This window comes from Hordeum vulgare, chromosome 5H, assembly GCF_904849725.1.
Source record: "Hordeum vulgare subsp. vulgare chromosome 5H, MorexV3_pseudomolecules_assembly, whole genome shotgun sequence".
Lineage (NCBI taxonomy): Eukaryota > Viridiplantae > Streptophyta > Magnoliopsida > Poales > Poaceae > Hordeum > Hordeum vulgare.
In genome coordinates, this window is record NC_058522.1 from 555,721,543 (window position 1) to 555,734,023 (window position 12,481).

The following is a 12,481-nucleotide window of genomic DNA, read 5'->3' on the forward strand; positions in this document are numbered from 1 at the left end:
TCTAGATATATCCACCACGTGGATGGATGAAGATAAATATCATCATAATTAACCTATGATAATTTATGACGTTAGTCACTGATCTTGCGTTACCAAGTGTGGTTATAGCGTCAGATTGCCGAGTTGTCCATGACATGAAGAGCAATACAGGAGGCGTTAATGTGACCGTCATCAACGAAATTCTAAAAACATCCCGTAATTTCTCTTATTACAACTTCATCTTCGAAGAAAGAGAATCATACCTCGAGGCACATAGCTTTGCTAAACATGTTTTTGGTTTGGATTTTGGACGCCATATGTGGCTTATAAATCCACCAAACTTATTTTAGTATTTCGAGACACTTGGATAGCTAATAAAGTTAAGAATGTTTAGTCTAGAAAAATGGTAGAGATGCTCTGTAGCTTTGGCTTGCCAGAAAAAGAAAAAACTGATCTACAAGCAGGGGGGGCCCTCTCGCTCTCCACAAACCCTCCTCTCTTCTTCGTCTCCGTCTCGCCGCACCCCACGCCGACGACGCGATGATTCCCAACCTCTCCGCCCTCGAGAACCACTTCGGCGCCGCCGCTGCTGGCAGCGACGACTTCGGCGGCCTCTTCTCCGCCGACACCGCCGACCAGCTCGCCCTCGAGTTCCCCACCTGCAACGACGTGCGTGAGCCACTCCCTCGATCCCCTTTTCCCTCCCCCGATCCGCCGGCCTCTGATCCCGTCGGGGTCTGTTTTTTGTTTTCCGGTGGCAGTTCGATGGGTTCCAGAAGGCAACCAAGGAGATGGTCAACAACAAGAAGGGGACGACCACGCTCTCCTTCATCTTCGACAAAGGCGTCATCGTCGCCGCCGACTCCCGGGCCAGCATGGGCGGCTACATCTGTGAGTTCCTTCTTCCTTCCCTTGGGCTCGCGTCCCGGTGCTAGGGTTTGGTGGCGCGGAGGGTCGATTTGCAGCGTCGATGCGTGATTTAGGGTCGGGGAGTTTAGATCTCCGCGCGGATTCTGGTTCCTTTGCCCGTCGATTATGTCTGGGAGGATACGTTGCTGGTCTGCTTGCATGTTGCCGTGTGTTTGTTTACTCTTGTATGTAGGTTTTCGTATCTGTAGTAATTTAGGTCAGTGGTTCATATTTGTATAAAATCTCAAAGCAACCTGAGTAAGGTGTGAAGAACTTCCGCGTTGGTTTAGGGCCTGTTTGGGACTACTTCAATTCACCAAAATCAGCTTCACTTCATCAAATTCACTTTGAAGCAGTTTCATACAAAAGCTATAGCACTATTAAGAGAATGTTTGGCTTCCATCTAACTCCAGCTTCAAAAATTAAAAAAATGGTGGAAAGAATCTATTTGATTGGTTGAGGGAAAAGAAATGAAGGGGTATCCACTTACTGGTGGCAGTGGTGGGTAATTTTCCCCCAACTTCAGCTTTTAGAGTTTTTTGGAGCACCCTCTGAGGAGCTTCATAAAACCTTTGAAGTTATACCCCAGGTTCTAGTTTTTTTGCGGAGCGGCATATCGTGGAGCTACCCTGTTTGGCTTGACTTTTCTGAAGCAGAGCTAAATTTTAAGGAGCAGAGCAGTCCCAAACAGGCCCTTAGTGTACAGCAAAGAAAGGCGGGCACAATCTCACAACAGATGAGCCGCAAAGTGCAGTGCCATAACCACACAACAGTTGTGTTCACTGCTTGGCCATTCATTTGGATTATTATGTGATGAATACAAAGATACTTATTGAGGTTAGATGCTAGTTATCTGCTGGAACTAAGAGGAGATGTACTCTGTAGTAGAATTGGTAATGATAGAGTTGGTGAATCTATGTGATGTAGAGATACACTAAGATCATGCAAAATAATAATAATATTAGTTTCGCTAATACTTACCAGTGAACTCAAGTCTGCTTATTTGAAGCTCCAACATTTGTGCATATACTGATTTGTGTCCTTTGTGGTTTGGAGAAAGAAAATACAAAGCTGTGGTTATTGTATAATGTCTGGTTTTCTGCAAGCTTTGATCCTTCTGTAAAATTGCCCTTGCATGTTTGTTATCATTAAGAAGACTTTCTGGAAGAACTATTTGTCTTTGTAGCAGGCTTTTGTTTGATACAAGGATTGTCGCTTAAACATTCATCAGATATTTATCTCTGTTCTTTACATTACCACATATTTCTTTTCTTGCAGCTTCACAAACTGTGAGGAAAATCATTGAGATTAATCCCTACATGCTGGGAACCATGGCTGGAGGTGCTGCTGATTGCCAATTTTGGCATAGAAACTTGGGGGTCAAGGTAAAATACCACCTGCTTGTCTACTTGCATCTCATCATTGCATAGTAGGGCTAACAATAACTTTTTCTTTCAGTGCCGGCTCCATGAGCTCGCGAACAAACGGAGGATCTCCATTGCTGGTTCTTCAAAGACGTTGGCTAATATCCTTTATTCATACCGCGGGATGGGACTTTCAATCGGTACAATGATTGCTGGATTTGATGAAACTGTGAGTTGCACTTTGACACATTTTAGTCTCGTTAAGATGTATGTAGGTCTATGCTTATTTCTTAACGACTCTGCTCTTGATCTAGGGTCCGGGCTTGTACTATGTTGATAGCGAGGGTGCAAGGCTCAAGGGAAGCCGATTCTCTGTTGGTTCTGGCTCTCTATATGCTTATGGCATCTTGGATGAGGGGTAGGTTTTTTTGTAATACCTCTAGTATGTTACTGTGCTCGCTGCTCATACTATCTTGAAGTCGCATGCCCTTATGTTTGTGCTTTACATTTCAGTTACAAATTCAACATGTCAGTTGAGGAAGCTGCTGAGTTAGCACGGCGGGCTATTTATCATGCAACATTCCGTGATGGAGCTAGTGGTGGCTGTGTTAGTGGTATGCATTCTTTATCTTGGTATTTCTCCTGATATTTGTTTTAGAATTTTGTACATTACCCTGTTTTGCATAACTGTCTACTTATGCCATTATGAAGCAAACATTAATAACAGCAAACAACCTTTAACAATGTAATCTGGACATACTGTTATCATCACAGTTTTAAACCAACCTGCCTTGGTCGATATGTTTATGTTGCGTCCATGATCTAATAATAAAGCATTGAACAAGTAATGCTGAAGCCCTGATCCATTCTTAATACAGCGGGACTTGTGTGCTTCGTAGAACTTGTAAAAATGAGTTTCTTCTTGAACATCTGCTCCTGTCTGAGTTTACATATTGTGCCTGACAATTACCTCTTTTGCTTCGATTTCAGTCTACTACGTCGGCCCTGACGGCTGGAAGAAGTTGTCCGGAGATGATGTCGGAGAGCTGCATTACCACTACTACCCAGTCCAGGCGGCTCCCGTCGAGCAAGAGATGGCCGAGGCCCCTTCTGCGTCAACCTGATTAATGTCGTACGAAATCCTGTGAACTGTGCTGAAGCACCTTGTTTTATGGACTTGGGGCCTGTTTGTCTCCTCCTCGACATTAGAGTGTTCTCCTCCGACTTACGCATCGGTTATGGCGGTGTGGTTGTAGACTGATGAATGTTATAGATGTTTCCATTGAAGTTTCATTTGAATTCGTTTGTCCACGGCTCCACGCTATCTCCGTTATACTAAATATTGTGTTGCTGCTGAATAGTCTGGGCCTAGCAGCTGGTCATGCTTCAAGCATGGAGCTGTGTACATTGTACACACTAATTCGTTGAGTGATGTCCTCTAGATTCAGACTTAAATTATGTTATACGCTGGAAAATATGTAGATGCCCATGGGTGTTTTTCAGATTAATTCACAGATGATTTTGAGTTCATCTCTTCCTGGATCTCCTCTAAGTCACATGGTCAGGGATTTATATATATGTTGTGCATCGTGGCATATGCACTTCGGTGGAATTTAGCAGCATATAACAAATTAATAGATAAACAAATTAAGCTGACCACATACGCCTGCTTAGTACATGGAATTGACAGAGTATATCACTCTGAAATCATGAAAGGTTGCTCGGTTCAAATGACATGACAAACTAATCCGGGTTTACATCAGGCAAAATAATAATTCTTTTGAATCAATATCTTTTGACAAAATTTAACATCTGTCAGAATTTAAAATAGCAATTCAATGCACTAAATATAGAGCTTCTTCCTCTTCGGGGTCCATAATTGTCGGCGTACTTCCTTGGCGATGGCGACCCTTCCTTTATGCTGCCCACAATTGTCGGGCTGTCATTGGGCACCATTCCTGCGTTAATTATTTTTAAGTTAAATTGCAGTTCCTCTATCCTTGGTTAATTTAATTTCTTCTTCCATCTCTTTCTTGAACTGGAATGCTTCTACACAAAATATAAAATTTAAAAAGAATCTTAATAAAGAAGCAAAATAGGTACTCCCTCCGTTTTTAGATATAAACCCTTTTAGGGCTTGTTCGGTTGAGGTGGATTTAAAGAGGATTGAGGAGGATTAAATCCCCTACAAGCCAAAATCCGTGCAAATCCCCTTCAATCCCAGCAGGGATGGGATTAACCGAACTAAGCCTTAGAGATTTGAACACGTACTAGCAACCATGGGCCCTGCTGCTGACGGGACCCGACAGCCGGCCACCCAACGGCCGATAAGACCCCACAGCTGGCCATAGACGCTGGCAGCCGGGGCTCGTCTCCATTTTCCCTGTATATTGTAACCTGGGAGGTTACACTACAAAACCTTCCTAGATGGGGGTCGGCCATTTTCATACACACACGTCTATGAGGTGGAGAAGCTGAGCTAGAGCTCCCTTCTTCCTCCTCTCGAACAACCAAAGGAGCAATCCCTGTATTCTGTGATCCCACATAGTCGAACTGGAATGCTTCTATCCTTGGTTAATTTAATTTCTTCTTCCATCTTTTCTTGAACTGGAATGCTTCTACACAAAATAGAAAATTTAAAAAGAATCTTAATAAAGAAGCAAAATAGGTACTCCCTCCGTTTTTAGATATAAACCCTTTTAGGGCTTGTTCGGTTGAGGTGGATTTGAAAAGGATACAAGCCAAAATCCCTGCAAATCCCCTCCAATCCCCGCAGGGATGGGATTAACCAAACTAAGCCTTAGAGATTTGAACACGTACTAGCAACCATGGGCCCTGTTGCTGACGGGACCCGACAGCCGGCGGCCCAACGGCCGATAAGACCCCGCAGCTGGCCATAGACGCTGGCAGCCGCGGCTCGTCCCCATTTTCCCGGTATATTGTAACCTGGGAGGTTACACTATAAAACCTCCCTAGATGGGGGTCAGCCATTTTCATACACACACGTATATAAGGTGGAGAAGCTGAGCTAGAGCTCCCTTCTTCCTCCTCTCAAACAGTGATCCCACATAGTCGAACTAGCGGTCTTACCTTTATTGAAGGGTCTTGAACCTGTGTACATCCGTGTCATCAGCACCCTGCGCTCACACCCGTCTCCGGACACCGTTGTCCCCTAACCATTCGATAAGCCATCCCCGGCATCTGTCGTGAGAATACCACCGCCATTGCCAAGTCGGCTCGTGGAAGTATGGGAAGTAAAATGCCTGGTGATGATTCTTATGGAAAACAATGCAATGATCTGCCATCCAAACTAGTTCCCTGGATCATGATTCACCTTGGATGCATAGTGCAGTGCAGATAGTCCATCTTGGACATGTTGCAGGCTTGCTGAACCACACTTGCATCAGAACCCTCCTGTGCTGTGTACCTTCAGTTCCATGTATGGCCTCTTATTTTCTCATTCAAAGAACGCACTGCCTGATCATTAGTTAGGTATGTCGTTGAACCACCTCCTGAATCTTCTTATTTTGCTGAACTGTACTTACTCCTAGTACTCAAGATCGTGTTGCCCAGACACTTGGATCAGAACCCTCCAGCTACTATACTACTGAATGTTGTTTTCTCTGTTCAGATAACAACACCCAGCCTGAAGAAATTGCTGTCTACTACTTTCTGTTCAACAGACGAACCATACCAGGGACTGATTTGCATAAGCAGACGCTGGCAGCCGGGGCTCGTCTCCATTTTCCCTGTATATTGTAACCTGGGAGGTTACACTACAAAACCTTCCTAGATGGGGGTCGGCCATTTTCATACACACACGTCTATGAGGTGGAGAAGCTGAGCTAGAGCTCCCTTCTTCCTCCTCTCGAACAACCAAAGGAGCAATCCCTGTATTCTGTGATCCCACATAGTCGAACTGGAATGCTTCTATCCTTGGTTAATTTAATTTCTTCTTCCATCTTTTCTTGAACTGGAATGCTTCTACACAAAATAGAAAATTTAAAAAGAATCTTAATAAAGAAGCAAAATAGGTACTCCCTCCGTTTTTAGATATAAACCCTTTTAGGGCTTGTTCGGTTGAGGTGGATTTGAAAAGGATACAAGCCAAAATCCCTGCAAATCCCCTCCAATCCCCGCAGGGATGGGATTAACCAAACTAAGCCTTAGAGATTTGAACACGTACTAGCAACCATGGGCCCTGTTGCTGACGGGACCCGACAGCCGGCGGCCCAACGGCCGATAAGACCCCGCAGCTGGCCATAGACGCTGGCAGCCGCGGCTCGTCCCCATTTTCCCGGTATATTGTAACCTGGGAGGTTACACTATAAAACCTCCCTAGATGGGGGTCAGCCATTTTCATACACACACGTATATAAGGTGGAGAAGCTGAGCTAGAGCTCCCTTCTTCCTCCTCTCAAACAGTGATCCCACATAGTCGAACTAGCGGTCTTACCTTTATTGAAGGGTCTTGAACCTGTGTACATCCGTGTCATCAGCACCCTGCGCTCACACCCGTCTCCGGACACCGTTGTCCCCTAACCATTCGATAAGCCATCCCCGGCATCTGTCGTGAGAATACCACCGCCATTGCCAAGTCGGCTCGTGGAAGTATGGGAAGTAAAATGCCTGGTGATGATTCTTATGGAAAACAATGCAATGATCTGCCATCCAAACTAGTTCCCTGGATCATGATTCACCTTGGATGCATAGTGCAGTGCAGATAGTCCATCTTGGACATGTTGCAGGCTTGCTGAACCACACTTGCATCAGAACCCTCCTGTGCTGTGTACCTTCAGTTCCATGTATGGCCTCTTATTTTCTCATTCAAAGAACGCACTGCCTGATCATTAGTTAGGTATGTCGTTGAACCACCTCCTGAATCTTCTTATTTTGCTGAACTGTACTTACTCCTAGTACTCAAGATCGTGTTGCCCAGACACTTGGATCAGAACCCTCCAGCTACTATACTACTGAATGTTGTTTTCTCTGTTCAGATAACAACACCCAGCCTGAAGAAATTGCTGTCTACTACTTTCTGTTCAACAGACGAACCATACCAGGGACTGATTTGCATAAGCAGACTTCACAGTTGGATCAATGTTTAATTTCGAAGGATTGGCAGGGGCCGCGCGAACGCGTACCCCCTCTGAGTGGAACGTACCACCTCGCCGTCCTCTTATACCCAGCGCTCCCGCTCGATTCCCCTCGGCTGGGCGAGGTGGGACTAAAAACTCGAAGCACGCAGCAGCAGCAGGCGTCACGGGACGGGAGTCAGTCACCGGAGGCGCGCGGTCTGAGCCTCTTAGGTTCGTTCCAACCGGGCTCTCGCGTTTGATATGTATGGGCCTGAAGGAGGAAGGAGAGAGATAGGCGTATGGGCCCGTACCAGCTTTGTGCTCTCTCATGGAACAAGGAGACAGATAAGGCGTATCTACAAATGTTTCAGTTTTATAGTCCAATCCATTACAGTTTCAACATGTAAAGTGCAACAAACTTCCTCTAGTATATCTTGATACTGAACACGGTGTCACTACCATGCCATGAGATCTTCTGATGTTACTTATTGTCATACATCAATCAAAATATAAAAGGCAAATATATATACAGTATTATCTATCATATATTTATCTATACCTTGTTTCATAAACAACCTAATTTTATTTTATTTTTTGCAGGGAAAAACGTTTCATTTAATCAACATGGGCCTTACAATCGTTTGAAATGATAATACTAATCTCTTGTGAGGACTAGCCGTCACAACCAAGACTCGAACCAAGTATGCTGATGGGACTTCAAAAGGGGTGAAAAACTGTCGGACGATGGCGGGCATCAGTGGCCTAGCTAGCTCGGTGAGCCAAGGTGGTCCAATAAACAAAATTTCATGTAATTTTATGCTTTGTAAAAAATATATATCTTTTTTTACCCTATATATTGCCTATGGTGAAATTTCAGGATGGTCCATGAACCACCATGTCCACTCCCTAGCTACGCCACTGGCGGGCATAGATAATATAAGTATCCCCGTTGATCTCCCTCACCTTCTACCTCTTGGTTTGCACTCCAACCCCTCGATGTCACTATCAAGCATTCTTATGAAGCTTCGCCGTCTCCACTATGTTGCGGCTTGAACGCTTCAACCTGGATGCTCAAGGTAGTTACAACACTAGAGCCCTCTAGCAGTTGCATTTTTTATCATGACTTAGTCAACAGTTTTGGAATAACCTTGAAATTACTGTTCCACCATAAGCACAAGTACAATATGACAAAATTTACACTAACATTTCAGAAATTGAAGCTATAGAATATATATTTGTGCGTGTATATTGTGTTATCGGGCCCTCCTCCTAGTCCCTTGTATAGTTGAGGTAGAGACCCATCTTATACCTATATATACGTGCCTAATGCATCCAATTAATATTGAGTGTTGCACAGCCTAAACCTGATCTCCTACAGAAACGTCCCTACCTTGTTTACACCAAGTTGCTTTGCAGTCTGCACGATGCTGTGAGCTACAATGTTGAGGTTCCTATGAAAGGAAGCCCTTGCTCAAGATGACAAAGAGTTTAGCAAGTAATCGTGTTCCTTCTGGCTCACTTATATGCAAATATTTAAGGTGCAACGGCAACCAGTGTTTTCACTAGGTTGCCATGGAGTCCTAACAGCCGTGCAGGATGATTGTGTGTTGGCTTTGCCAATGTTCCCATTGTATTTGGCGCTACAAGTGAAGTTGCGATGTAGTCAATGAACAATGGCCAGTGCATGCTCCAATCTCTTGAGAGTTAGCACACTTAGCTATGACTCTGGCTCACTAGCAGGGCCGGTCCTCGAATTTTGAAGGCCCGGGGCGAAACTAAAACTCAGGGCCCTTTAATACAAATTAGTACAAATGTTCGTGCGTTGCAACGGGTTAAAAATATCGTAAAACTTGCTCCGTGTGTCAGTTTCTTATATCCGGTTCCGATAAACATCGGTTATAGTTTATAATCTTATTGTTTTTCGGAGTATGACGTGACCTGATGATGGATTCCCATGCGTACTCGTCCGAAAACCAGGCGGTCTGATGGACGTCTTGTTATACAAAGAATTCTTCTAATTTTGTGACATTTGAATATATAATGATTCTCACCTGGACACCGGGGCTTCTGTCATGAAAATCTTGGTTTCAAAACTCTAGAGATGTTCTACCTGGTGGAATTTAGCGAGTTTCACACAAGTACTCCCTGTAAACTAATACTCCCTCCGTTCCTAAATATAAGACCTTGTAGAGATTATACTATAAACTACATACGGATTTATGTAGACATATTCTAGAGCATACATTCACTCATTTTGCTCTGTATGTAGTCTCCTAGTGAAATCTCTAAAATGTCTTATATTTTGGAACGGAGGGAGTATAAGACATTTTAGATTACTAATAAAGTAGTGTTTTAAAACGTCTTATATTGGTTTACAAGTATAACACGATTTGTGTCATAACCATGTAATGTTCGAGCATTATTTACACTCATATTTGCATGATATCCAAATATGATATTAATCATCTAACACCACTTTTGCCATACCATGTGATGTTCCAGAATTGTTGTAGCAGGGTTACAAGTTAAGTAAGAAAAGAGGAGGTAGGTCTGATGCTGTGACACGCCACAAGCATCAGAAACCTGAAATAGATGGGTTTCAGACTCAGCTCCTAACGTCCTCTTGAGATGCTTCAACTCGTCGTCGTCCTCGCTGTCTGAAGAAAGATCCGTGTCTCTGAACACCTCCTTCCATGCTTCCTTGCTCAATTAAGAAATATAAATCCAAACAAAACTGAGCGGAAGCAGCAGCACCAGCTCGGCGACTCATAGTGCTCACCTGCAGTTGCACCTTCTTCTGGAACTGGATGCTGACCAGGTGCGGCTGCGCGTCGTCCGACCTGACAAAAAAGAAAAAACCACCGGCGGCGGCTCGGCTCAGCCTGTGATTCCGCAAGACAAGGAAGAGATTTCGAGGGGGAGAGGATGGGTCGGGGGCGCTTACTGCCAGTAGGTGTCGAGGCTGTCGTCGCGGAGGGAGGCGACGCCGTTGCCGGGCTTGCAGGAGCTGACGCTCCAGGCGGCCGTCTTGGCCATCTCCCGCATGTCGCCCTCCACCGTCAGCTCCGGGCAGCCCTTCAGCCTCCCCGCCGCCGGCGTCGCTGCGACCTTCCCCGGCGTCGGCGTCGCCGCCGCCTCCTCCCCGCCGTCAGACTCCATCGATTCGGTGCTGGGTTGTCGAGCGGCGCGAGAGGTGCTGGGTGCGCCCAACGCCAGGCCTGGTCGCCCATGTAAAGGAGCACGGCTATGAGGGATGCATTCTTGGCGGCGACGCTGAGCGCAGTCTGCCACCTCGGCCGACCGGCGCGGCGGCAGCGGCAACAGCGGCAGCGGTGCGCGACGTCGGGGTGGAGGGATGGGGGCGCTGGTCGAGGAGGAATGTGGATAAGAAGACCTTGACCACGGGGAGGGTTGTTTCTATAAAAAAAAGAAACATTTTTTAACTAAACAAAGGACCGCGGGTTAATTTTTCTGAAATAGAATGGTTTTTTTTTTGTAAAACCGTCAGCGACGGACGACAGAAGCGCTCCGCGCTTTATTATTAGGGAAGATGCTATAGCAGTAGTATAATAAATAGTAGAGTATATTTTTATATTTAAAATGTAATAATGATTTGCATCACAACGGTTTTGCATGTATATCTGCTGGCCGGCTAGAGCATTTCTAGCTAGGGTTATATGCCTCTTTTTCCTTTTTTTCTATGACAATACTACACCAATCCATGGTGTATTTTCGAAGAAAATGTTTGTGGCCTACGAAGAAATCTATCACAAGACATCCTTGAAATGCAAAGCTATGTTTAATGTCAGACTGTACTATAACTACGAATGAATCTACCATAACACATCCTTGAGACATCTGACTAAAAGAAATTTATCCATGAATTATCCTAAAAGAAATTTGTATCTAAAATGCAGAGTAGTTCTTGGAAGGACTATTGCAAAGGTTATTATTCTAAACAAAAGTACCATAGAAATTAAGATATTTGAGCAAATCCATATGAATGATATGGACAATATTATTTCATACTTATAAATTTATATCAATGCTACCGAGATACTGCAAAGTAATTCTTATCTACTTGAGCAAATTCGCAAACTAAGAGTAAATTACCCCAATGATGTCAGCATTCTACGATTCGCCAAGACCACCATCTAGAACATTATTCCGTGGTTTTATTTGTTTTAGATCTATATACACAAGACCAACATTGTCAAATAGCAGAAATAAACGGTCACTGATACGTACAGAACATGCAGTGTGGGCATGCCCCTTGCAGTCTATAGGGCTTCCTCCTCGACTCCTTGAGCAAGCTCATATGCAGCGATTTGTGCGCGAGGCGATAGGCGGCAGCGATCTGGGCGCCCGTGAGGCGATAGGCGGCGGCGATCTGGGCGCGTGAGGCGACAGGTGGCGGCGATCTGGGGGCGCGTGAGGCGATAGGCGGCGGTGCTCGCGAGGGGCGTGATGTGCTCTCATATTTTTCTTGATTCTTTTTTAGCAAATCTCGTATATTCTGATGGATGTACGCTTTGCATAGCGTCTATTACTTGGGTCAGGCCCAATGACAGTTTTATTTAATAGGATCGATAGCGATTAGAAGAAAATTAACAAAACCTATCGCTGTGTGAAGTTTTCCTATAGCCTCGACAGTGGCTACTGCCTTCCTGGGAAGGGCCCCCTTTAGTTCGGGGGGCCAGGGCGGCCGCCCCATCGGCCCCTCCCCAGCGCCGGCCCTGCTCACTAGTATCCAACAAGTCCTACCGATAGGCAAGCCAGCCAGGAAGCTATTGATTCCAGATGCCTCCTCTTCCCACGACATGTAGCTTGCAAGTAAAACTTGTGTCTTCAAATTTCTTTCTTTCAGCTACACTTCTCACGTAGTTAGATGAATTTGGACGTGTTGGCTTGCTCCATAGCATGAAGATAACATACTACTATTTATTGTGGATGCCACTGGCTAGATGACAACTCACGCATCGAGATCGTGATGATGAGATGTACTTCATTACTTATGTTAGTCATCAATCATTCATGGGTTACCGCTAAGGTAGGTAGGTATACGACCTTACACAGGTTCACCTTGTTAATTATTGTGGATGACTGCACATGGATCATGTATGTACGACTTGGAAATTGTATGTAGCATGC

The 12,481-nt window shown here is 44.9% G+C and overlaps 2 protein-coding genes across 2 annotated transcripts; one reads left to right on the forward strand and one right to left on the reverse strand.

Annotated features, from left to right (window-relative positions):
• Window positions 1-335: 335 nt before the first annotated feature.
• Window positions 336-3,551, forward strand: LOC123452896 (proteasome subunit beta type-5-A-like). The gene is made up of 7 exons (XM_045129630.1): window positions 336-648; window positions 741-870; window positions 2,167-2,273; window positions 2,347-2,481; window positions 2,567-2,670; window positions 2,766-2,866; window positions 3,243-3,551. The coding sequence occupies exons 1-7, from the start codon at window positions 520-522 to the stop codon at window positions 3,374-3,376; spliced, it is 840 nt and encodes a 279-aa protein (XP_044985565.1). The 5' UTR covers window positions 336-519; the 3' UTR covers window positions 3,377-3,551.
• Window positions 3,552-9,425: 5,874 nt separating this feature from the next.
• LOC123397275 (anaphase-promoting complex subunit 10-like) lies at window positions 9,426-10,489 on the reverse strand. Its single transcript, XM_045091887.1, has 4 exons — window positions 10,275-10,489; window positions 10,110-10,170; window positions 9,914-10,030; window positions 9,426-9,440 (listed from the first exon to the last, which is right to left on the reverse strand). The coding sequence occupies exons 1-4, from the start codon at window positions 10,487-10,489 to the stop codon at window positions 9,426-9,428; spliced, it is 408 nt and encodes a 135-aa protein (XP_044947822.1).
• Between the last annotated feature and the right edge of the window lie 1,992 nt (window positions 10,490-12,481).

Coding starts and splice junctions, on each gene's coding strand:
- LOC123452896 (XM_045129630.1), top strand. CDS start 520: ATGATTCCCAACCTCTCCGCCCTCGAGAACCACTTCGGCGCCGCCGCT. Junction 649..740: donor AGTTCCCCACCTGCAACGAC/GTGCGTGAGCCA, acceptor TTCCGGTGGCAG/TTCGATGGGTTCCAGAAGGC. Junction 2,867..3,242: donor TAGTGGTGGCTGTGTTAGTG/GTATGCATTCTT, acceptor CTTCGATTTCAG/TCTACTACGTCGGCCCTGAC.
- LOC123397275 (XM_045091887.1), bottom strand. CDS start 10,489: ATGGAGTCTGACGGCGGGGAGGAGGCGGCGGCGACGCCGACGCCGGGG. Junction 10,171..10,274: donor AGCCTCGACACCTACTGGCA/GTAAGCGCCCCC, acceptor CTTTTTTGTCAG/GTCGGACGACGCGCAGCCGC. Junction 10,031..10,109: donor AGAAGAAGGTGCAACTGCAG/GTGAGCACTATG, acceptor TAATTGAGCAAG/GAAGCATGGAAGGAGGTGTT.